The following is a 23,241-nucleotide window of genomic DNA, read 5'->3' as shown; positions in this document are numbered from 1 at the left end:
GCCCAGCCGCCCAGGTAAGTGATGGGTGACGGACTGACGGGGGTGACGCGTGACTGACTGCCGCTGTGGCCCCGGAGCCTACCGCTGTGGCCCCGGGGCCTACCGCGGGGGAGCCGGGGCCTACCGCGGGGGAGCCGGGGCCTACCGCGGGGGAGCCGGGGCCTAGCGCGGGGGAGCCGGGGCCTACCGCGGGGGAGCCGGGGCCTACCGCGGGGGAGCCGGGGCCTAGCGCGGGGGAGCCGGGGGCTAGCGCGGGGGAGCCGGGGGCTAGCGCGGGGGAGCCGGGGGCTAGCGCGGGGGAGCCGGGGGCTAGCGCCGGTTACCTGCTGCCTGGCGGTGGGTGACTGGTCGGCCGCGTTCAATCCCGGGGTCCGGTCGGTGGCTGCGGGGCGTCTGGTTGTCAGGGAGACACAGCTGGTAGCGTCTCGGGAGCGCGCATGTCGGGCTACAGCAAGCAACAGGAAAAGAGCCGGCGGCCAACTTGGGGAAACTTTTTATAAGTTGCTGAAACGCTGGAACTGTAAGTACAAACCAGCTAGAAAAGTCATTTACAGGGGGGCTTAGTAATGTATGCTTAATTAGGGGGACTGGGCAAAAAAAAAATGTCACAGCTTCCTCGACACAACCCCTTTAAAGCTAACAAAAAAAGACAGCAATCAATGCACATAGACATACATTGAGATGCAAACAAACATATACACACCACACAAGGTAGCTAAACCAGTGCTATAGGGGCCCCAAGTCTGGGCCACTACACACCACCTTACAAACAATTCATGTCCATGCAGTGGCTCGACAATACTTACCCATGCCTTCTTGTAAAACCCATTCTTCATCGTACACTGAAGGAAAATTTGATAATGATTATCACAATATAAATATTTGATTGTTGGAATTAAAATTTGTTGCATGGTTGAGGCAAATTCCACAGTGCTGACGCTTTTACAGTTTTGGGTCTATGTGAATAGAGTTAAAAATTAAAGAGTACCTGCACTTTTTGTTTCCTTTATGTACATAATTGGTGATTCTAGGTGATTGGTGATTTTTATGTAAGGGTTTATCAGTCTATTCTGTACATTTTTCTTAAAAAAAAAAACCCTCTTCTGCTATGCAGCTAGGTCAAGATGGGGTTTATTAATCTATCTTCACTTACCTGTATAACAGTAGAGGGCGCTCTATCCAGATGCATCTGCAGTGTTCTCTCTTGAACAGAAACTACTGTATTGCTGTGTATAACAGTGTATGAATGGTCTCCAGTAGAGATGAGTGACCACGCTCGTTTAGGGCTGCTACTCAATCGAGTAGCAGTCTTATCGAGTAACTGTGTACTCGCCCGAGCAGCATGCGGGGATGGGGGACGGCGGGGGGAGAGCAGGGAGGGAGCGTGGAGAGAGATCCCCCCCCCCCACATGCTGCTCGGGCGAGTACACAGTTACTTGATAAGACTGCTACTCGATCGAGTAGCAGCCTTAAATGAGCGTGCTCGCTCATCTCTAGTCTCTACATATACTTTATTTTCAATACCACTAAGCCACCCCTCCTCCACGTATTGTACTGTTCTTCCGCTCGTATACAGCTGTCTTTATTTGGAGCTTTTAAAGGAAGCCGTTCTATTCTGCAGATGTTTTTTTCCCTCACCGGGCACGATCGCTCCCTGCCTGACCGGATGTACTGATACAGATTCTCAGTGTATTTAGATACAACTAGTAATAGTGTATACCCGATGCACTCATTTCTCCTGTTGAGGGTGGATTGGAGTGTTGGTTTGGAGGCTACAGAGAAAAATGTTGCAGTAGTCAAGACTCAGAGGTGAGGAAAGATCATATCCAAGCTATGTTTTTGAGTTCGACGTGGCAGGAAGAGACGCGGACTTGGTTTGAAGTACATAAGTAAAAAAATCCCTTGTATAAATTCAGAGGCACACCAAGGTTTAATGTGCACCCATAGAATTACTGGTACTACCTACTTGCCAACAGTCCGATGTTAGCTGAACTCTCCTGTGGATTGGGCCACAAAAAGGGTGGATGCATACAAATCCACCAGGTGGTGGTAATTTCTTGGCTGTTTTCAAGGCATTCCTGAAGGTTGCGTGTAAATTTTGTTCACTTGGTGTTGTAAATTTTAGTATGTTATTATGCCAATACACAGACTCCACGCTATGTGAGGCAGGGCTGTACTAGGGTAACAGCAAGGACAGGGTGCAGGTTGCTGTTCTCAGGGCGGGTACGCTGATTAGGTATGGTAACAATAGAGTGATTTATTATTTAATGGGTGTACTTAATTAATAAGAGATAGAATGCAATAAAGGTTACTTTATTCTATTGGTGTTACTAGTCCTCCTTTGTCTCTGTTATTGTCCTACATTTTACACATACAAAACTGAAGGAAGACAAGGTGTAATTATGGTCAATCAACAATGAAACAAAGACAAAAACTTTGGAAGATCAAAGTAAGAGTGGATGAGTCTCACTCACATAAGACTATATACTACTACAGTGATAGAACTACTAAAAAGTTTTAAGTTCTTTGTGTACGGAGAGCTTACACTTCTGCTGGATCCTGCGCTGCTTCCTGGATTCCATTGCTCTGCAGTTTCATTGGTTCAGCAGCTTCTGACATCACTGTTCTTTCATTTGGCCGGAGGCGTCAGTTCATGTAAACGCTGAGGCTGCCAGTATTACTCCAAGGAATGTAATTGAGTGTGCATTGGGAAACACATCACTCTGCTGGAGCATTGTCTTATCAGTTTAAAATTATATTCTCAGATCCCTAAGGACACAGTATATTCACAGGGGGCAGACGTGTTGCAGAAATGCCTTTTTTTTAACAGTACTCACAGAAATCCAAGTTCTTGCCCCCAAAACACCCCTATTCAGATGAATGGAAATGATTTTCAGTCACAGAAATTTCGGCAACTAAACTGCTGCATGTGAATACACCCTTACCTGGCCTTCGATAGATAATTCCATCCAGGTGCTCTCAGTTTGAGGGTTTTTTGTTAAAGGGAACTTGTCATCTGGTTCATGCTGTTTGTGAACATGGAACAGATCTGCACAGCGCCCCCATGTGTGTGTTATTTTAATAGCATCTCAGAATAATATCACTTTGAAATGTACCTGTCTGACTTGGAATGGAGTTCTTAATTCAAAGAAGCAAGCCACATCAGACTTTTCCCTCCCACAGCATGTAGAGGTACAGCTCCTCTCCTTGTTTTTGTATAGGGAGGGACCTGTCAGTTGACATGCTGCGGGTGCAGAATAGAGTTGCCACCTATGTTACAAAAAATTACTGTTCAAGGCAAAAGGAGGTGTGGTTTGGGGCGTGGCTTATCATGATGGGCTTTTTTTCTGTGTTATTCTAGTGGCTGCTACTAGCAGTAATAACTGTGTCCTCCTTACTGGCCCCAATAGTAATAGTGAGCCCAGTAGTAGTGGCCCCAATAATAAGTGTCCCCAGTAGTAATAGTGCCCCCAATAGTGGCCTCATTAGTAGTAGTAGTGCCCGCAATAGTAACAGTGTACCCAGTAGTGGCTTCTATAGAAACAGTGCCCAAAGTAGTGACAAGATTAGTAACAGTGTTTACAGTATTGCCACAGTAGTAATAGTGTACCTAATGGTAATAATATCCCCCTGTAGTGGCCACAATAGTAATAGTGCCTCAAGTAGTAATAGTGTCCCCATTAGTGGCCCTAATAATAACAGGGCCCCTTCTTTGTGCTCTCTCCTGAACTTCCATCGGGTAGCAACCCCACAGCATCAAGTATTTAACCCATTCACTGTCTCTGTTGCTTGATAAACACCATTACTGGTCGAAACGTCACTGTTTTATGCACAATGGAGGAATAAAGTTTTGATATTTTTATAATATTTTGCTGCCGCACTCATCTCTACTATTGGATATTCTGTAGCTACTGCCGGCTGACACTGCTGTAATCAAAGGTTGTGACCTCCGACCTCCCCTTTGCCCCGGCATCTTCAACCTGCTTATACTATATGTATGGCAGATGCTGGGGGCCGAAGTCACAGTTCCAGTTACATCACTGGCAGCGGAATGGAGCTAGTGAGAGAGAGTATGGCGCAGCTCATGTTTTTGACTTAAGAGCTCCGTTTCCAAGTCAAAGAAGCAAACTTCAAAATGTGGTTATTCAGTGATGCCGCAGTGTTCCAGGGGGCGAGGTGCAGATCTGTCCTGTGGTCATGCAGCCTGTGGATAGTCCCAAATGAACCTGGTGACAGGCTATCTGTATGAGTGGTTCCCTAAAAACAAGCTGATTATAATGTGGCCTGCTATTGGGACTTCCAGTAATTACCTGTAATTTGTGATTACCTGTAGCCTTATCCCAGCATGACTCCGGAGGAAATATTACATTACACAGTGACAGTTAAAAACAATTGGCTGCCTGTATAATAAACAGACAGATGTGGAGGCCTGCAGGGCCGTGGTTAGAGGCCGCCCATGACAGGGTTAATGCGAAGTGGGTTAACACGGACGTGGAGGAAGGGTCAAAGATAGAGGGGGGGGGGAGAGCAGGAGTGGCACGCAAACAGGAGAATCACTTGGAAGAAGGAGCAGCAGGAATTTCCCTGTGTAAAATCCAGGTGCCCCCTCCAGAATCCCCCGATTCAGATCGATGTGGAGGTACACACTGGGGCCAGCTCCAAAAAAAGGACGGGGCCTGTTGCAACCATGAGGCAGCACGGTCTTCCATCAGGCACAGAGCCAAAAAGGGAGCGGGCCCTGTGCGATGGAGACCACGCACGACGGATTGCTCGCCTGGCACAGAACTAGGCGAGGAGCAATACAATCGCAGTTTTGGACAGAGAAGACAAAAAGAGACCTGGAGAAGACAGAGGCAGCTGTGGGACCTGAGGAGCATTCCCAGTCATTACGATATCCAGATGCGCAGATTGGACGAAGAAAATAAGAGGAAAATTTACATCGAGACGAAGGATCAGCGGCTGGCGGGGTCACAGCTCCTGTGCAGCCGGGGGAGATAAATTCCATGATTTGTCTGTTCAATGTAAACAGCCAGGGGGTGATTGCTGGGTAAGGAGCAATTGGGGGAAGAGGAATTGCAATTGATAGTGGGGCATATGTGGGAATTCGTCAACAGGTGTGGAATGATGCCGTGTCCGTCTCCTGTTTCAGCGTGGATGGTCCCATCAGTTCCGTCATCAATAAGGGGCAGGGTTGTATTCCCAGTGTAAATTTGGCAGCAACAACCCAGGGGTAGCAGGCTGTGGGAGCAGATCCGGTTATGAGGTTATGTTATGAGGGTCTGCTAGGTGCCTTTTTTAAATAAGGAAGTTAAGGAAAAAATATGGCGGGAAGAATACGTGGAAATTTTTCTCTCCTCCCTTTGGAAAAATTCTATTTGGACAAAGTGAAGAGAACGGTATATAAGAAAGAAGAGGAAGAAATCAGAAGAAGGCGTTTGATCCCGCAGACGTTTACTTACTGGATGCAGGGTTTCGCCATCTTAGCTAGCATCATTGGGGAAAAGGGCCCGGAGAATATTTCTCCGCTGTGTTGCTTTTTGGATTCGATTGGGGAGGCTTACAGAGTTTATGGGGGACAGACCTGGCTATGGTATGATGAGCAGTTCAGGTAGAGAAAAGCGGTTCACCCTTCTATCAGGTGGGATCAGAAGGACATAGGCCTTTGGCTCAGGTAATGGCCCCGGTGTAGTACAGGCACCCCTTTGAAGGGGGATTTGGGCTGTCAGGCATGGCCAGCAAGTCACACACTTTAAGTCAGGCTGGGCAATCAGGGGGACACAAACCGGGATTGTGCTGGCAGTTTACTGAAGAACCATGCAAATTTGGGGCTGGTTGTGGGTCTATGCACATCTGCTCACATTGCAATGCAGCATCGCATGCAGCAACAAAATGCCTTAAAAAAGGTACGGGACAGCGAATTTTGGTAAAAGAGATAACGCTGGTTAGACTAGCGAATGGGGTGCTGTTTCTAAGTAGGTATCCAAACGGAGACAAAGCAAAGTTATTGTTAATAGGTCATTCCGTCCCTTTTGCTGAAAAATTTGCAGTCGGCCCTCAGGGATCCAACGATTGTCACTTAGGAAGGAAGTTCATTTAGGTTGCATGGCGGGACCTTTTACAGAACCTCTTCTTCTGGAGTTTATAGTCTTACCGTTAAGAGTAGTCCCCAAGAAGTAGCCGAATAAATTTCAGGTGATTCATCATTTAACTTAACCAAGAGGTGCGTTGGTCAATGACGGTCTAGATCCTGAGCTCTGCTTGGTTGTTTATACCTCATTTGATGCAGCGGTGGTTCGGTGATCCACTTTTTGGGTGATTTTTTTTTCTCAGATCCCTAAGGACACAGTATATTCACAGGGGGCAGACGTGTTGCAGAAATGCCTTTTTTTTAACAGTACTCACAGAAATCCAAGATCTTGCCCCCAAAACACCCCTATTCAGATGAATGGAAATGATTTTCAGTCACAGAAATTTCGGCAACTAAACTGCTGCATGTGAATACACCCTTACCTGGCCTTCAATAGATAATTCCATCCAGGTGCTCTCAGTTTGAGGGTTTTTTGTTAAAGGGAACTTGTCATCTGGTTCATGCTGTTTGTGAACATGGAACAGATCTGCACAGCGCCCCCATGTGTGTGTTATTTTAATAGCATCTCAGAATAATATCACTTTGAAATGTACCTGTCTGACTTGGAATGGAGTTCTTAATTCAAAGGAGCAAGCCACATCGGACTTTTCCCTCCCACAGCATGTAGAGGTACAGCTCCTCTCCTTGTTTTTGTATAGGGAGGGACCTGTCAGTTGACATGCTGTGGGTGCAGAATAGAGTTGCCACCTATGTTACAAAAAATTACTGTTCAAGGCAAAAGGAGGTGTGGTTTGGGGCGTGGCTTATCATGATGGGCTTTTTTTCTGTGTTATTCTAGTGGCTGCTACTAGCGGTAATAACTGTGTCCTCCTTACTGGCCCCAATAGTAATAGTGAGCCCAGTAGTAGTGGCCCCAATAATAAGTGTCCCCAGTAGTAATAGTGCCCCCAATAGTGGCCTCATTAGTAGTAGTAGTGCCCGCAATAGTAACAGTGTACCCAGTAGTGGCTTCTATAGAAACAGTGCCCAAAGTAGTGACAAGATTAGTAACAGTGTTTACAGTATTGCCACAGTAGTTATAGTGTACCTAATAGTAATAATATCCCCCTGTAGTGGCCACAATAGTAATAGTGCCTCAAGTAGTAATAGTGTCTCCATTAGTGGCCCTAATAGTAACAGGGCCCCTTCTTTGTGCTCTCTCTCTCTCCTGAACTTCCATCGGGTAGCAACCCCACAGCATCAAGTATTTAACCCATTCACTGTCTCTGTTGCTTGATAAACACCATTACTGGTCGAAACGTCACTGTTTTATGCACAATGGAGGAATAAAGTTTTGATATTTTTATAATATTTTGCTGCCGCACTCATCTCTACTATTGGATATTCTGTAGCTACTGCCGGCTGACACTGCTGTAATCAAAGGTTGTGACCTCCGACCTCCCCTTTGCCCCGGCATCTTCAACCTGCTTATACTATATGTATGGCAGATGCTGGGGGACGAAGTCACAGTTCCAGTTACATCACTGGCAGCGGAATGGAGCTAGTGAGAGAGAGTATGGCGCAGCTCATGTTTTTGACTTAAGAGCTCTGTTTCCAAGTCAAAGAAGCAAACTTCAAAATGTGGTTATTCAGTGATGCCGCAGTGTTCCAGGGGGCGAGGTGCAGATCTGTCCTGTGGTCATGCAGCCTGTGGATAGTCCCAAATGAACCTGGTGACAGGCTATCTGTAGGAGTGGTTCCCTAAAAACAAGCTGATTATAATGTGGCCTGCTATTGGGACTTCCAGTTATTACCTGTAATTTGTGATTACCTGTAGCCTTATCCCAGCATGACTCCGGAGGAAATATTACATTACACAGTGACAGTTAAAAACAATTGGCTGCCTGTATAATAAACAGACAGATGTGGAGGCCTGCAGGGCCGTGGTTAGAGGCCGCCCATGACAGGGTTAATGCGAAGTGGGTTAACACGGACGTGGAGGAAGGGTCAAAGATAGAGGGGGGGGGAAGAGCAGGAGTGGCACGCAAACAGGAGAATCACTTGGAAGAAGGAGCAGCAGGAATTTCCCTGTGTAAAATCCAGGTGCCCCCTCCAGAATCCCCCGATTCAGATCGATGTGGAGGTACACACTGGGGCCAGCTCCAAAAAAAGGACGGGGCCTGTTGCAACCATGAGGCAGCACGGTCTTCCATCAGGCACAGAGCCAAAAAGGGAGCGGGCCCTGTGCGATGGAGACCACGCACGACGGATTGCTCGCCTGGCACAGAACTAGGCGAGGAGCAATACAATCGCAGTTTTGGACAGAGAAGACAAAAAGAGACCTGGAGAAGACAGAGGCAGCTGTGGGACCTGAGGAGCATTCCCAGTCATTACGATATCCAGATGCGCAGATTGGACGAAGAAAATAAGAGGAAAATTTACATCGAGACGAAGGATCAGCGGCTGGCGGGGTCACAGCTCCTGTGCAGCCGGGGGAGATAAATTCCATGATTTGTCTGTTCAATGTAAACAGCCAGGGGGTGATTGCTGGGTAAGGAGCAATTGGGGGAAGAGGAATTGCAATTGATAGTGGGGCATATGTGGGAATTCGTCAACAGGTGTGGAATGATGCCGTGTCCGTCTCCTGTTTCAGTGTGGATGGTCCCATCAGTTCCGTCATCAATAAGGGGCAGGGTTGTATTCCCAGTGTAAATTTGGCAGCAACAACCCAGGGGTAGCAGGCTGTGGGAGCAGATCCGGTTATGAGGTTATGTTATGAGGGTCTGCTAGGTGCCTTTTTTAAATAAGGAAGTTAAGGAAAAAATATGGCGGGAAGAATACGTGGAAATTTTTCTCTCCTCCCTTTGGAAAAATTCTATTTGGACAAAGTGAAGAGAACGGTATATAAGAAAGAAGAGGAAGAAATCAGAAGAAGGCGTTTGATCCCGCAGACGTTTACTTACTGGATGCAGGGTTTCGCCATCTTAGCTAGCATCATTGGGGAAAAGGGCCCGGAGAATATTTCTCCGCTGTGTTGCTTTTTGGATTCGATTGGGGAGGCTTACAGAGTTTATGGGGGACAGACCTGGCTATGGTATGATGAGCAGTTCAGGTAGAGAAAAGCGGTTCACCCTTCTATCAGGTGGGATCAGAAGGACATAGGCCTTTGGCTCAGGTAATGGCCCCGGTGTAGTACAGGCACCCCTTTGAAGGGGGATTTGGGCTGTCAGGCATGGCCAGCAAGTCACACACTTTAAGTCAGGCTGGGCAATCAGGGGGACACAAACCGGGATTGTGCTGGCAGTTTACTGAAGAACCATGCAAATTTGGGGCTGGTTGTGGGTCTATGCACATCTGCTCACATTGCAATGCAGCATCGCATGCAGCAACAAAATGCCTTAAAAAAGGTACGGGACAGCGAATTTTGGTAAAAGAGATAACGCTGGTTAGACTAGCGAATGGGGTGCTGTTTCTAAGTAGGTATCCAAACGGAGACAAAGCAAAGTTATTGTTAATAGGTCATTCCGTCCCTTTTGCTGAAAAATTTGCAGTCGGCCCTCAGGGATCCAACGATTGTCACTTAGGAAGGAAGTTCATTTAGGTTGCATGGCGGGACCTTTTACAGAACCTCTTCTTCTGGAGTTTATAGTCTTACCGTTAAGAGTAGTCCCCAAGAAGTAGCCGAATAAATTTCAGGTGATTCATCATTTAACTTAACCAAGAGGTGCGTTGGTCAATGACGGTCTAGATCCTGAGCTCTGCTTGGTTGTTTATACCTCATTTGATGCAGCGGTGGTTCGGTGATCCACTTTTTGGGTGATTTTTTTTTCTCAGATCCCTAAGGACACAGTATATTCACAGGGGGCAGACGTGTTGCAGAAATGCCTTTTTTTTAACAGTACTCACAGAAATCCAAGATCTTGCCCCCAAAACACCCCTATTCAGATGAATGGAAATGATTTTCAGTCACAGAAATTTCGGCAACTAAACTGCTGCATGTGAATACACCCTTACCTGGCCTTCAATAGATAATTCCATCCAGGTGCTCTCAGTTTGAGGGTTTTTTGTTAAAGGGAACTTGTCATCTGGTTCATGCTGTTTGTGAACATGGAACAGATCTGCACAGCGCCCCCATGTGTGTGTTATTTTAATAGCATCTCAGAATAATATCACTTTGAAATGTACGTGTCTGAGTTGGAATGGAGTTCTTAATTCAAAGAAGCAAGCCGCATCGGACTTTTCCCTCCCACAGCATGTAGACGTACAGATCCTCTCCTTGTTTTTGTATAGGGAGGGACCTGTCAGTTGCCATGCTGCGGGTGCAGAATAGAGTTGCCACCTATGTTACAAAAAATTACTGTTCAAGGCAAAACGAGGTGTGGTTTGGGACATGGCTTATCATGATGGGCTTTTTTTCTGTGTTATTCTAGTGGCTGCTACTAGCGGTAATAACTGTGTCCTCCTTACTGGCCCCAATAGTAATAGTGAGCCCAGTAGTAGTGGCCCCAATAATAAGTGTCCCCAGTAGTAATAGTGCCCCCAACAGTGGCCTCATTAGTAGTAGTAGTGCCCACAATAGTAACAGTGTACCCAGTAGTGGCTTCTATAGAAACAGTGCCCAAAGTAGTGACAAGATTAGTAACAGTGTTTACAGTATTGCCACAGTAGTAATAGTGTACCTAATAGTAATAATATCCCCCTGTAGTGGCCACAATAGTAATAGTGCCTCAAGTAGTAATAGTGTCCCCATTAGTGGCTCCAATAATAACAGGGCCCCTTCTTTGTGCTCTCTCTCTCCTGAACTTCTATCGGGTAGCAACCCCACAGCATCAAGTATTTAACCCATTCACTGTCTCTGTTGCTTGATAAACACCATTACTGGTCGAAACGTCACTGTTTTATGCACAATGGAGGAATAAAGTTTTGATATTTTTATAATATTTTGCTGCCGCACTCATCTCTACTATTGGATATTCTGTAGCTACTGCCGGCTGACACTGCTGTAATCAAAGGTTGTGACTTCCGATCTCCCCTTTGCCCCGGCGTCTTCAACCTGCTTATACGATATGTATGGCAGATGCTGGGGGACGAAGTCACAGTTCCAGTTACATCAGTGGCAGCGGAATGGAGCTAGTGAGAGAGAGTGCGGCGCAGCTCATGTTTTTGACTTAAGAGCTCCGTTCCCAAGTCAAAGAAGCAAACTTCAAAATGTGGTTATTCAGTAATGCCGCAGTGTTTCAGAATAACATATACACAGGGGCGCTGTGCAGATCTGTCCTGTGGTCATGCAGCCTGTGGATAGTCCCAAATGAACCTGGTGACAGGCCATCTGTAGGAGTGGTTCCCTAAAAACAAGCTGATTATAATGTGGCCTGCTATTGGGACTTCCAGTAATTACCTGTAATTTGTGATTACCTGTAGCCTTATCCCAGCAGGACTCCGGAGGAAATATTACATTACACAGTGACAGTTAAAAACAATTGGCTGCCTGTGTAATAAACAGACAGATGTGGAGGCCTGCAGGGCCGTGGTTAGAGGCCGCCCATACAGGGTTAATGGGAAGTGGGTTAACAGGGACGTGGAGGAAGGGTCAAAGATAGAGGGGGGGGAGGAAGAGCAGGAGTGGCACGCAAACAGGAGAATCACTTGGAAGAAGGAGCAGCAGGAATTTCCCTGTGTAAAATCCAGGTGCCCCCTCCAGAATCCCCCGATTCAGATCGATGTGGAGGCATACACTGGGGCCAGCTCCAAAAAAAGGACGGGGCCTGTTGCAACCATGAGGCAGCACGGTCTTCCATCAGGCACTGGGCACAGAGCCAAAAAGGGAGCGGGCCCTGTGCGATGGAGACCACGCACGACGGATTGCTCGCCTGGCACAGAACTAGGCGAGGAGCAATACAATCGCAGTTTTGGACAGAGAAGACAAAAAGAGACCTGGAGAAGACAGAGGCAGCTGTGGGACCTGAGGAGCATTCCCAGTCATTACGATATCCAGATGCGCAGATTGGACGAAGAAAATAAGAGGAAAATTTACATCGAGACGAAGGATCAGCGGCTGGCGGGGTCACAGCTCCTGTGCAGCCGGGGGAGATAAATTCCATGATTTGTCTGTTCAATGTAAACAGCCAGGGGGTGATTGCTGGGTAAGGAGCAATTGGGGGAAGAGGAATTGCAATTGATAGTGGGGCATATGTGGGAATTCGTCAACAGGTGTGGAATGATGCCGTGTCCGTCTCCTGTTTCAGCGTGGATGGTCCCATCAGTTCCGTCATCAATAAGGGGCAGGGTTGTATTCCCAGTGTAAATTTGGCAGCAACAACCCAGGGGTAGCAGGCTGTGGGAGCAGATCCGGTTATGAGGTTATGTTATGAGGGTCTGCTAGGTGCCTTTTTTAAATAAGGAAGTTAAGGAGACAATATGGCTGGAAGAATACGTGGAAATTTTTCTCTCCTCCCTTTGGAAAAATTCTATTTGGACAAAGTGAAGAGAACGGAATATAAGAAAGAAGAGGAAGAAAACAGAAGATGGCGTTTGATCCCGCAGACGTTTACTTACTGGATGCAGGGTTTCGCCATCTTAGCTAGCATCATTGGGGAAAAGGGCCCAGAGAATATTTCTCCGCTGTGTTGCTTTTTGGATTCGATTGGGGAGGCTTGCAGAGTTTATGGGGGACTGACCTGGCTATGGTATGATGAGCAGTTCAGGTAGAGAAAAGCGGTTCACCCTTCTATCAGGTGGGATCAGAAGGACATAGGCCTTTGGCTCAGGTAATGGCCCCGGTGTAGTACAGGCACCCCTTTGAAGGGGGATTTGGGCTGTCAGGCATGGCCAGCAAGTCACACACTTTAAGTCAGGCTGGGCAATCAGGGGGACACAAACCAGGATTGTGCTGGCAGTTTACTGAAGAACAATGCAAATTTGGGGCTGGTTGTGGGTCTATGCACATCTGCTCACATTGCAATGCAGCATCGCATGCAGCAACAAAATGCCTTAAAAAAGGTACGGGACAGCGAATTTTGGTAAAAGAGATAACGCTGGTTAGACTAGCGAATGGGGTGCTGTTTCTAAGTAGGTATCCAAACGGAGACAAAGCAAAGTTATTGTTAATAGGTCATTCCGTCCCTTTTGCTGAAAAATTTGCAGTCGGCCCTCAGGGATCCAACGATTGTCACTAAGGAAGGAAGTTCAGTTAGGTCGCATGGCGGGACCTTTTACAGAACCTCTTCTTCTGGAGTTTATAGTCTTACCGTTAAGAGTAGTCCCCAAGAAGTAGCCGAATAAATTTCAGGTGATTCATCATTTAACTTAACCAAGAGGTGCGTTGGTCAATGACGGTCTAGATCCTGAGCTCTGCTTGGTGGTTTATACCTCATTTGATGCAGTGGTGGTTCGGTGATCCACTTTTTGGTGATTTTTTTATGCATAGGTCCAGCAAGAGTGGCGATTTGTGCAACACTGCTTGGGACAGTTTAGTGGTTAGCGTAGAGCTTCGGTGTCCCGTTAGCCCCTGGCAAGACGTTGGGACTGCCAATGTGTCTTAATTTTACGGGGATTGCCATTGACACAGAGGCTATGGAATGCAGACTGCCAGAGGACAACTTGCAGGATTTGCATAAGCCAGGGTTGTCCGTTTCTTCTATCTGCTCTCAACCACCAAGCCTACATAACCACAGAGCTCCTGTCCTGTCCATTGTTTAATACAGTGCCGATACTAATGTAGCTACTTCTACCACCACCCTAATGCTGCTACTACTAGGACTATACAACCACAGATCAACCAGATGATCCAAAAAAAGAAGATAATTTTTGGCGCTTTTATTGGTAAAAAAAAGCCATTCCTTCTTCGATTTCCAGGATGCTACTCCTGTTGCTACTTCCCAAAATGGGATCATTTTTGACAGCTTGTAAACAGCCAATGCTTTATCTTTACTTTTCAGGCACAAAACATGTTGCTACTCCCAAAATGGGATAGTTTTTGAGCTACTTGGAAAAAGTCATTGCATCTTCCACCAATGTGTTTGTGCCAACAAAAAGGGTTGATTTTTGGACCTTTTTAACTTTCAAAAAGCATAAAATCTCCACTCGATCGAGCATTGTCCTTAGCGAGTATCTCCCCTCCCAGAAGAAAAGGTTCGGCTGCCGACGCGGGTGACAGGTGAGTTGCGGCCATGAGCAGTTGGGAGCGGGTGGGGAAAGAGGGAGAGAGAGATCTCCCCTCCGTTCCTCCCCGCTCTCCCCCGCCGCCGGCAGCCGAATCTTTGCTCCCGAGCGGGAAGGTACTCGCTAAGGGCAATGCTCGATCGAACAATTGCCCTTAGAGAGTGTGCTCGCTCATCTCTAATCTCCACTAGAGCAGTGTGCTTTCAAATAAGCTGTCAGTTACCGCCAGGTACCATCTGTTTACCCATAGCTATAATTGTCACTGTAATTTTGACATTAAGTTTGCCTAAAAAACAGCTCAAAAGTACTTAGACACAATTCTAGGTGACCTAAGAGTGATATACATGGCTTTTATAGTTCTTAGACAGTATAATTGTCATGTCTCATCTACCTGACTCTATTCATTGACATGTATAACCTGTACTGTATCTGTAAGTGTTTGCCTTTTTTAGTTTGTCCCTCCTGGTTCTCTGTACCCCCTGTGTTGCATAACCCCTCCCTTTCCTCCTGCTAGGGAGTTTCCTGTCTATAGCCTATGTGTTAGGTCTCTACTCTGTGCTCTGGCTCATCATCACTCTTTTTACCTACTGCTGAATGTGCATTCTACAAGATTTCTACCTGAATAAACCCTGGAATCTTCTCACATGCCTCTGCAGTCGAGTTGGATGCTGTCTGACAACATATATTTGGTGTGAGTACTGGTTCATAACTACAAGAGAAGTTACTTCAGCCGATACGCTTACAGCCATGTTATTGAGTCGGAATAGTAAAAAGAGTGTATAAATACAGCCAGACACCGCTGTAAAGACTCCTCCAGCAGCTCCACATACAACCACAGCTGCAGCTCATAATCTCCCACCAAGCTATAACTCTCCTCAGTGTTACCTCCATCCTGTGTGCTGCATCATGGCTGAAGGACACTCTGAGGCACAAGCTAGCATGGACCCTAGTCTGCAGTCTAGTGAGAGAGACAGGCGCTCTACTAAGCCAACCTGGAAAGTTAGAGAGAACCTTGAAAGTCTCAAGCAGGAACTTTCCTCTGACATTTTAAAACTGTGGGAAACATTACTAAGTCATGTCTCCAACATTCAGCAGAGTCTGTCTTCACTCCATGTGTCACCACTAGAGGGAGCCCTGCAACAGCTTCGTGCAACGTATGAACATTATAATATAAAGGTCCAGGAGTACGAAAATGCTTTGAGAAAATTAAACACAGAGGATTCCATAGAGGAATTGCAAAGCTTCCAACATCTCAGTGTAGGAAGAGACAGCTTAGTACGCGACATTAAGTCTAAGACAGAAGTGAGAATTGCGCAACTTCAGAAGGTGTCATCTCACATTTCTGACTCTACCAGGCACTCCAAGCGTACATCTAGGTCACGATCTTCAAAGCATTCCACCCTCAGTGAGCAGCTTCTAAAAGCACGCGTAGAAGCGGAAGCGACTAAGATACAGGCCGTCTTTGCGCAGAAGAAAGCGGAAGTGGAAGCTGCGCATAAGGAAGCAGAAGCGGAAGTGGAAGCCGCACATAGAAAAGCAGAAGTGGAAGCTGCACATAGAAAGGCGGAAATAGAGGCTCTGGAGAAACAATGCGAACATGCTACAGCCGTAGCAAGGTTAAGAGTTTTAGAACAAGCCACGAGTCAGAGCGAAAGAGACAGCATTGACTTCAGCGGAATGGATGCAGAGGAACCTCACAAGCGTACAAGAGACTATGTACTAAGCCAATGCTTCAATTCCCCACCTGCCGCAAACATTCCAGACAAAACAGACGTCTCTCCAGAGCAGCAGGCCGCACATCCTTCCACAGCACCAGGCATGCAAAGTCAGCACAGAACTCCGCTCGTTCCTCACACCAACCTTCCATCCCATATGGAGCACCAAGGCTCTGCACCCCAGCAAGCTCAATATACCGGTATTCATGGACAATTCAAAATACCAGCGGTTCTCCAAACCTCTAGCAATTACATGGTTCCATATCCACATGTCACCAAACCTATGGACTTCAAACCAGCTCCCAGGCTGAATACCCTGGCAGCCCCATATGTACCTACGTCTCTCATGCAAAACACCACAAACGATGTGATTAGCACCACTCAACCAATTTCACACCTGAAGTCAGAGAAAACCGACATGTCAGAGTTTGCAAAATACATGGTACGTCGTGAGCTCACCAAGACAGGACTGATAAGGTTCGACGACCAGCCTGAGAATTACAGAGGCTGGAAATGTGCCTTCAGAACTGCAACTCACGATCTCGGCATTACTGCTTCGGAAGAACTAGATCTACTGATCCGGTGGCTTGGCCCACAGTCTACAGAACGAGTAAAGAGACTCAGATCTGTCCACATTGAAAATCCAGCAGCAGGCCTCGCAGCCGCTTGGGAGAGGCTGGAGAGAACCTATGGTAGTCCTGAAGCAATAGAAAACGCTCTGTTCAAACGTCTGCAAGCCTTTCCAAGGATATCTGGTAAAGACAATCAGAAATTCCAAGAGCTCTGTGACTTACTGCTAGAGCTACAGCTGGCCAAGGGAGACACTCACCTACCTGGCCTCAGTTACCTGGACACTGCTCGTGGAGTAAACCCAATCGTGTCAAAGCTGCCATACAACCTTCAAGAGAAGTGGACCGCTCTGGGGTCAAGATATAAGAGAGAAAATCAAGTCTCCTTTCCTCCATTTTCCTACTTCTGTGAGTTCATCAAAAACATTGCAGAATCCAAGAACGATCCAAGCTTCTCCTATGAGGAATCCAATCCCGGTCCACATCCATTCAAGTCTGACAACCCACGCATCGACTACAAAGGCCGCAGAGGTCCAGTGTCAGTAAAAAAGACTGATATTTTTCCCTCTACTTTGTCAGCTTCACAGGGAGTCAGTTACAAGAGCAATCAAGATGAAAAGGTTGAAAACCCTAATCGCCTGTGTCCCTTACATAAGAAGCCTCATCCCCTCAAGAAGTGCATCGGCTTCAGGAAGAAACCACTCCAGGAACGCAAGGAGCTTCTAAAGAAGTTTGGGGTATGTTTCAGATGTTGCGCTTCTACTGAACACATCGCTAAAGACTGTAAAAATGCCATCAAATGCATTGAGTGTGGTTGTGAAGATCATGTACAAGCTCTTCACCCATCTCAACCTAGAACCGCACCAGCTACAAGTTTCCCTACCCCACCAACGTACGGCGGGGAGAACACAGATCAAGCAGAAAGTCCTACCACTGTATCTTCTTCATGCACAGAAGTCTGTGGAGAAGGCATTTGTGACCAGTCCTGTGCAAGGATATGCCTAGTCGATGTGTACCCCCAGGGTCAACCAGAAAGGAATATGAAGGTGTACACCATCCTCGATGACCAGAGCAACCGATCACTTGCAAGGTCAGAACTCTTTGATTTGTTTAACATAAAGGGAGATGTTTACCCATACACCTTGGGTACATGTAGTGGAGTGACAGAGGTCTCGGGGAGAAGAGCCAGCGGACTTGTAGTAGCCTCTCTTAAGGGCAATCTTGAGATACCCTTGCCCACACTTGTTGAATGTAATCAGATACCATCCAATAGGGAGAGATCCCTACACCAGAGGCCGCTTTCCATCATCCCCACCTAAGGGCTATAGCTAACGAAATACCAGCCCTTGACAAGAGCGCAGAGATCCTACTTCTGCTGGGTAGAGACATTCTTAGGGTGCACAAAATACGTCAGCAAATTAATGGACCTCATGATGCACCATTTGCCCAGCGCCTTGACTTAGGATGGGTCATCATAGGCAATGTCTGTATAGACAAGATGAAAAAGCCAACCAAGATTTCCTCATTTAAAACACACATCTTGCCAAATGGTCGCGGTACTTATTTTCATCCATGCCCACACCATTATCGGGTGAAGGAGAAACTGACTAACAGTAAGTGGCACCACGACCAACAAGACAGTACAAACACTTTCCTCTGGGATGACAGTCTTGGATCAACAGTGTTCAATACAACAAGTGACGATAACAAGTTGGCACCTGCTAGAGAAGACATTGAATTTCTCAAGGTCATGGAAAGGGAATTCACCCAAGATGACTCCAATAGCTGGGTAGCTCCCTTACCCTTCCGTTCTCCAAGAGTAAAGCTACCTAACAATAGGCAGCAAGCTACCACTAGATTCTCCTCTCTGAAACGCACTCTTGAGAGAAAACCAGTAATGAAAAAACATTTCGTAGACTTCATGCAGAAGGTATTCGATAGAGACCATGCAGAACCTGCGCCACCGGTAAGGGAAGGAGAAGAATGCTGGTACCTTCCGTCCTTTGGCGTGTATCACCCCCGCAAGCCTGAACAAATCAGAGTTGTGTTTGATTCCAGTGCTCAGCATGAAGGTGTCTCTCTCAACAACCTTCTCCTCACAGGCCCTAACCTAAACAACAGCCTCATGGGCGTTCTAATTCGTTTCAGACAAGAACCCGTTGCGGTTATGGCTGACATCCAGCAGATGTTCCATTGCTTCATCGTTAAGGAAGACGACAGAAACTATCTCAGGTTCCTATGGCACAAGGACAATGATGTCAGCAAAGAGGTCATAGATTACCGGATGAAGGTACATGTCTTTGGCAACAGTCCATCACCTGCTGTAGCAATCTATGGACTGAGAAGGACAGCCCAAGAAGGTGAGAAGGAGCACGGATCGGATGCTCGGCAATTCGTCGAGAAGAACTTCTACGTAGACGACGGACTTAAATCCTTACCCACAAGCGCAGAGGTGATTGATCTCCTCACCAGAACCAAGGAAATGCTGTCTGCCGCAAACCTTAGGCTTCACAAGATTACCTCCAACAGCAAGGAAGTAATGAAGGCCTTTCCATCTGACGATCATGCAATCAACTTGCGGGACCTTGACCTCAGCTCTGAGGTTCTTCCTATACAACGCAGCCTAGGATTGCTCTGGAATATCGAACAAGATACATTTATATTTCAAATATTAGCTTGCAACAAACCTTTCACCAAGCGTGGAGTTTTATCAGTCGTGAACAGTTTTTATGATCCTCTCGGATTCATAGCCCCCATCACTATTCAGGGCAAGATACTTCTGAGACAGCTTACTACTGAGAATATGGATTGGGATGCTCCCTTACCCGTTGAGAAACAACAAAGGTGGGAAAAATGGAAAAGGTTCTTGAAAGTATTAGAACAACTCCAAGTACCGCGCTGTTATGCTCCCAGTTCTCTTTCAGCTGCTGTCAAAAGGGAAATACACATCTTCTCTGATGCATCAATGGAAGCCATAGCCGCAGTGGCCTATCTGAAGATCTCAGGAGCCAACAATGAGCTACACTGTGGATTCGTACTAGGTAAGGCCAAACTAACCCCAAAACCTGCGCATTCCATACCAAGACTTGAACTCTGTGCAGCCGTGCTAGCAGTAGAGATCGCCGAAGTGATAAGGGATGAAATGGACGTCGCATTTGATTCATTCACCTTTTACACAGACAGTAAGGTTGTTCTCGGTTATATACACAACCAAACAAAACAATTCTACGTGTATGTAGGACACCGAGTAGAAAGGATCAGAAGTTTCTCCACCCCTAACCAGTGGCATTACATCCCTACAGGACTTAATCCAGCCGACCGGGGAACGAGAGCCGCACCAACATCAGATCTGCTAGACCACATATGGTCTTCACCTCCAAGTTTTCTATACGAAGATCCTTGTTTGTTACCTACCAATGCCATCTATGATCTGGTGGACCCTGCGTCTGACAAGGAAATCAGAGCCCTAAGTTCTACACTTTACACTTCTGTAACTTCTAAGGTGAAGCTGAAGTCACATCGCTTTGAACGTTTCTCGACATGGAGATCTCTCGTGCAAGCTATTGGCAGACTAATTCACATTGCTCAGTGTTTTGCAAAGAACGCATTGTCAAAGTGTAGTGGTTGGCATATGTGTAAAGCACACCCTACGGTCACAGAATTTGAACTTGCTGAACAAATCATCATCCAGTGTACGCAGCAAGAGGTGTATCACTTAGAGATAGACAATATCTCGAAGGGCATCAGTCCGCCCAAGAGCAGCGCACTCTATAAACTCAACCCAGTAGTTGACCACCACAAATTGCTCAGAGTGGGTGGTCGGATAGAGAAATCCGATCTATGCAATAAAGAACAGAACCCCATCATCATACCAGGTGGACATTATATCGCTACCTTGCTAATCCGACACCACCATGATCAAGTGCATCACCAAGGCAGACAGTTCACTGAAGGTGCCATCAGGTCAGCCGGTTTATGGATCGTAGAAATGAAGAGAAGCATTTCCTCCGTACTCCATAAATGTGTCAAGTGTCACAAGCTAAGGGGAAGACAACAACAACAGCAAATGGCGAACCTACCAGCAGATCGGTTGAGTACTGATCCCCCTTTTACTTACGTTGGTGTGGATGTCTTTGGTCCGTGGTCCGTAGTCACACGAAAGACGCGTGGTGGCGCCGCAAATAGCAAAAGATGGGCTGTGCTGTTCACCTGTCTTAGCATTCGTGCAGCACATATTGAAGTGATTGAGTCTATGGATTCTTCCTGTTTCATCAATGCTCTTAGAAGATTCTTCTCCATTCGTGGACCAGTCAAACAGCTGAGGTCCGACTGTGGGACTAACTTCGTAGGAGCCTGCAAGGAACTACAACTAGGCAACTTCTTGCTCAACAATGGATGTACCTGGGTATTTAACCCTCCGCATTCATCTCATATGGGAGGAGCTTGGGAGCGCATGATTGGCGTTACAAGAAAAATACTTGATTCAATGTTAATGGATCACAAGTCGTCGATACTCACTCATGAAACATTGGTCACCCTTTTTGCTGAGGTTTCTGCTATCATCAACGCAAGACCACTAGTCCCGGTATCTTCAGACCCTGATTCTCCATTTATTCTTACTCCAGCCACGCTCCTCACCCAGAAAATTGGGACTGCTACTATTCCTCCAGGCAACTTTGACTGTAGTGACATTTACAGACGTCAGTGGAAACAAGTTCAACATCTCTCCAATGTGTTCTGGCACCGTTGGAAGATGGAGTATCTACACACCCTTCAAAGTCGTCAGAAGTGGCAGACTCCAAAACCCAATCTCCAGGTTGGTGATCTTGTTCTTCTGAAAGACAAAGAGGTTCACCGGAACGAATGGCCCATGGGTCTCGTCACCAAGGTCATCCCTAACGACGATGGGAAAATTCGAAAAGTGGAAGTCAAAGTGACAAAAGGAGGCACTGTAAGAGTTTTCTTCCGTCCAATCAGTGAACTAGTACTTCTTCTTCCAAGGAAGGAAGTCACCTAAGGAAGCTTGATTATCCTACACAGCTCATGGCGGGGAGCATATCACCGCAGACTGCAACCGAGAGAAACTGAAGAAGTCCACCTGTGGATTACCTTTGCCACAACAGTTGATTTGTTCATTTATTATTGCTGTTGCATTTGTTTACTTGTTTTTTAGGTTAAACAAGAATTTCTGGACTTTGAAGGACATTATGTCAAAACAGTATTCAGTGAAATCTAAAGATTTCAGACGGGGAGTGTCATGTCTCATCTACCTGACTCTATTCATTGACATGTATAACCTGTACTGTATCTGTAAGTGTTTGCCTTCTTTAGTTTGTCCCTCCTGGTTCTCTGTACCCCCTGTGTTGCATAACCCCTCCCTTTCCTCCTGCTAGGGAGTTTCCTGTCTATAGCCTATGTGTTAGGTCTCTACTCTGTGCTCTGGCTCATCATCACTCTTTTTACCTACTGCTGAATGTGCATTCTACAAGATTTCTACCTGAATAAACCCTGGAATCTTCTCACATGCCTCTGCAGTCGAGTTGGATGCTGTCTGACAACATATATTTGGTGTGAGTACTGGTTCATAACTACAAGAGAAGTTACTTCAGCCGATACGCTTACAGCCATGTTATTGAGTCAGAATAATAATACACCAGTTTTTATAGGTATTCAGTGAAGTTGGGTTTATTTTGAACTAAATCGAACCAAACCAAACCTTTTCTTGAAATTCTGTGAACCAAACTTTTGAAAAGTTTCCTAAAAAACAATAGACATTATTATAGAGGGTGAATTAGAAGGATTTGCAATTGAAATCAACAGAGAAGGATGCGTGAATAGCAATACAGTTGATCCACTGACTGATGATTTATTTTATGGTCTGTTAAGTCTATCAAGTTTCCTAACATTTGGTGGGTTCATATGCCTTATTTCTTAGATGGCTTCTAGCAATTACATGATGTAATTAAAACAGGAGTTTATGACAAAGGTATCCGCCCAAGAGCTCCAAAGTGGCCAGACTCAACTGATATATGGGAATTCATCCCAGGAGTCTTGTTACGTTGTGGTCTTCCTTATCACACCAGCAGAAGGGAAATGTCCCGCAGCATGGCTGTAACCAGGGCTTCCAAAGACTATAGAAGAAAGAGAGCTGCTGAGGCACCACACTGATTGTCTTCTGATGTTCTGTCACTGCCGTCTTTATTCTGCTTAGTACGCTCTTATATTGTGGGTCTACACGAGCGTCCAGAGGGTTGGATTCTGAAGGGTCAGCTGATAATTCAAATAATAATGGTGGATCATGGTGATGGACATGGTCTCCTTCACAAACACAGAGTATAATATCGTAGCAACCCACTGCACCGTCCGGGAAAAAGACTGGAGTCATATAATGAGCTTTCCAAATAGCGCCACCTAGGAAGACAAAATGCAAACAAACATTTAATTTTCTATATGTGTGCCAAATCCATGATGTAATAGGTATGATGCAGATCTACATGTCTGCAGTATACTCCAAAATCCATGGAGATGTTTTCATCACTATATGAATAGAGTTTTGAAACCTCTTTCATATTTATTGGACTGTAGCTATGCAGAGTATACATCTGGACATGGGCTAAGGTAAGAAGTCACCTTGAGAGACCTCTTTGATTTAGAAAATCTAAAAGATGTCTTTAAAAAAACAAGTTAGTGCTGCTGATTCCTTTTGAGTGTGACACAAGAAAGAATGCCC

At 46.2% G+C, this 23,241-nt stretch overlaps 1 protein-coding gene across 7 annotated transcripts in view; it reads right to left on the bottom strand.

Moving 5' to 3' along the window:
- LOC136625583 (arylsulfatase D-like) overlaps nt 1-23,241 on the bottom strand; it is a 126,780-nt gene that overhangs the window by 22,134 nt on the left and 81,405 nt on the right. The window contains exons 1-2 of one of the 7 annotated variants that reach the window (XM_066599899.1): nt 2,546-2,582; nt 807-842 (exon numbers count right to left, since the gene is read on the bottom strand). The exons of 3 other annotated variants lie outside the window; for them this stretch is intronic. In XM_066599899.1, the coding sequence (XP_066455996.1) occupies nt 807-829 (23 nt within the window). In that variant the 5' untranslated portion in view covers nt 830-842; nt 2,546-2,582. Of the gene's footprint in view, nt 1-323; nt 587-806; nt 843-2,545; nt 2,732-22,169; nt 22,923-23,241 lie in introns of those variants that run through there. 3 more of the 7 variants (XM_066599898.1, XM_066599901.1, XM_066599897.1) reach the window with 3 other exon arrangements.

The sequence above is a fragment of the Eleutherodactylus coqui genome, chromosome 4 (assembly GCF_035609145.1).
Source record: "Eleutherodactylus coqui strain aEleCoq1 chromosome 4, aEleCoq1.hap1, whole genome shotgun sequence".
NCBI lineage: Eukaryota > Metazoa > Chordata > Amphibia > Anura > Eleutherodactylidae > Eleutherodactylus > Eleutherodactylus coqui.
The sequence above is the reverse complement of the archived record's forward strand: the minus strand, read 5'-3'. Positions and strand labels throughout refer to the sequence as shown.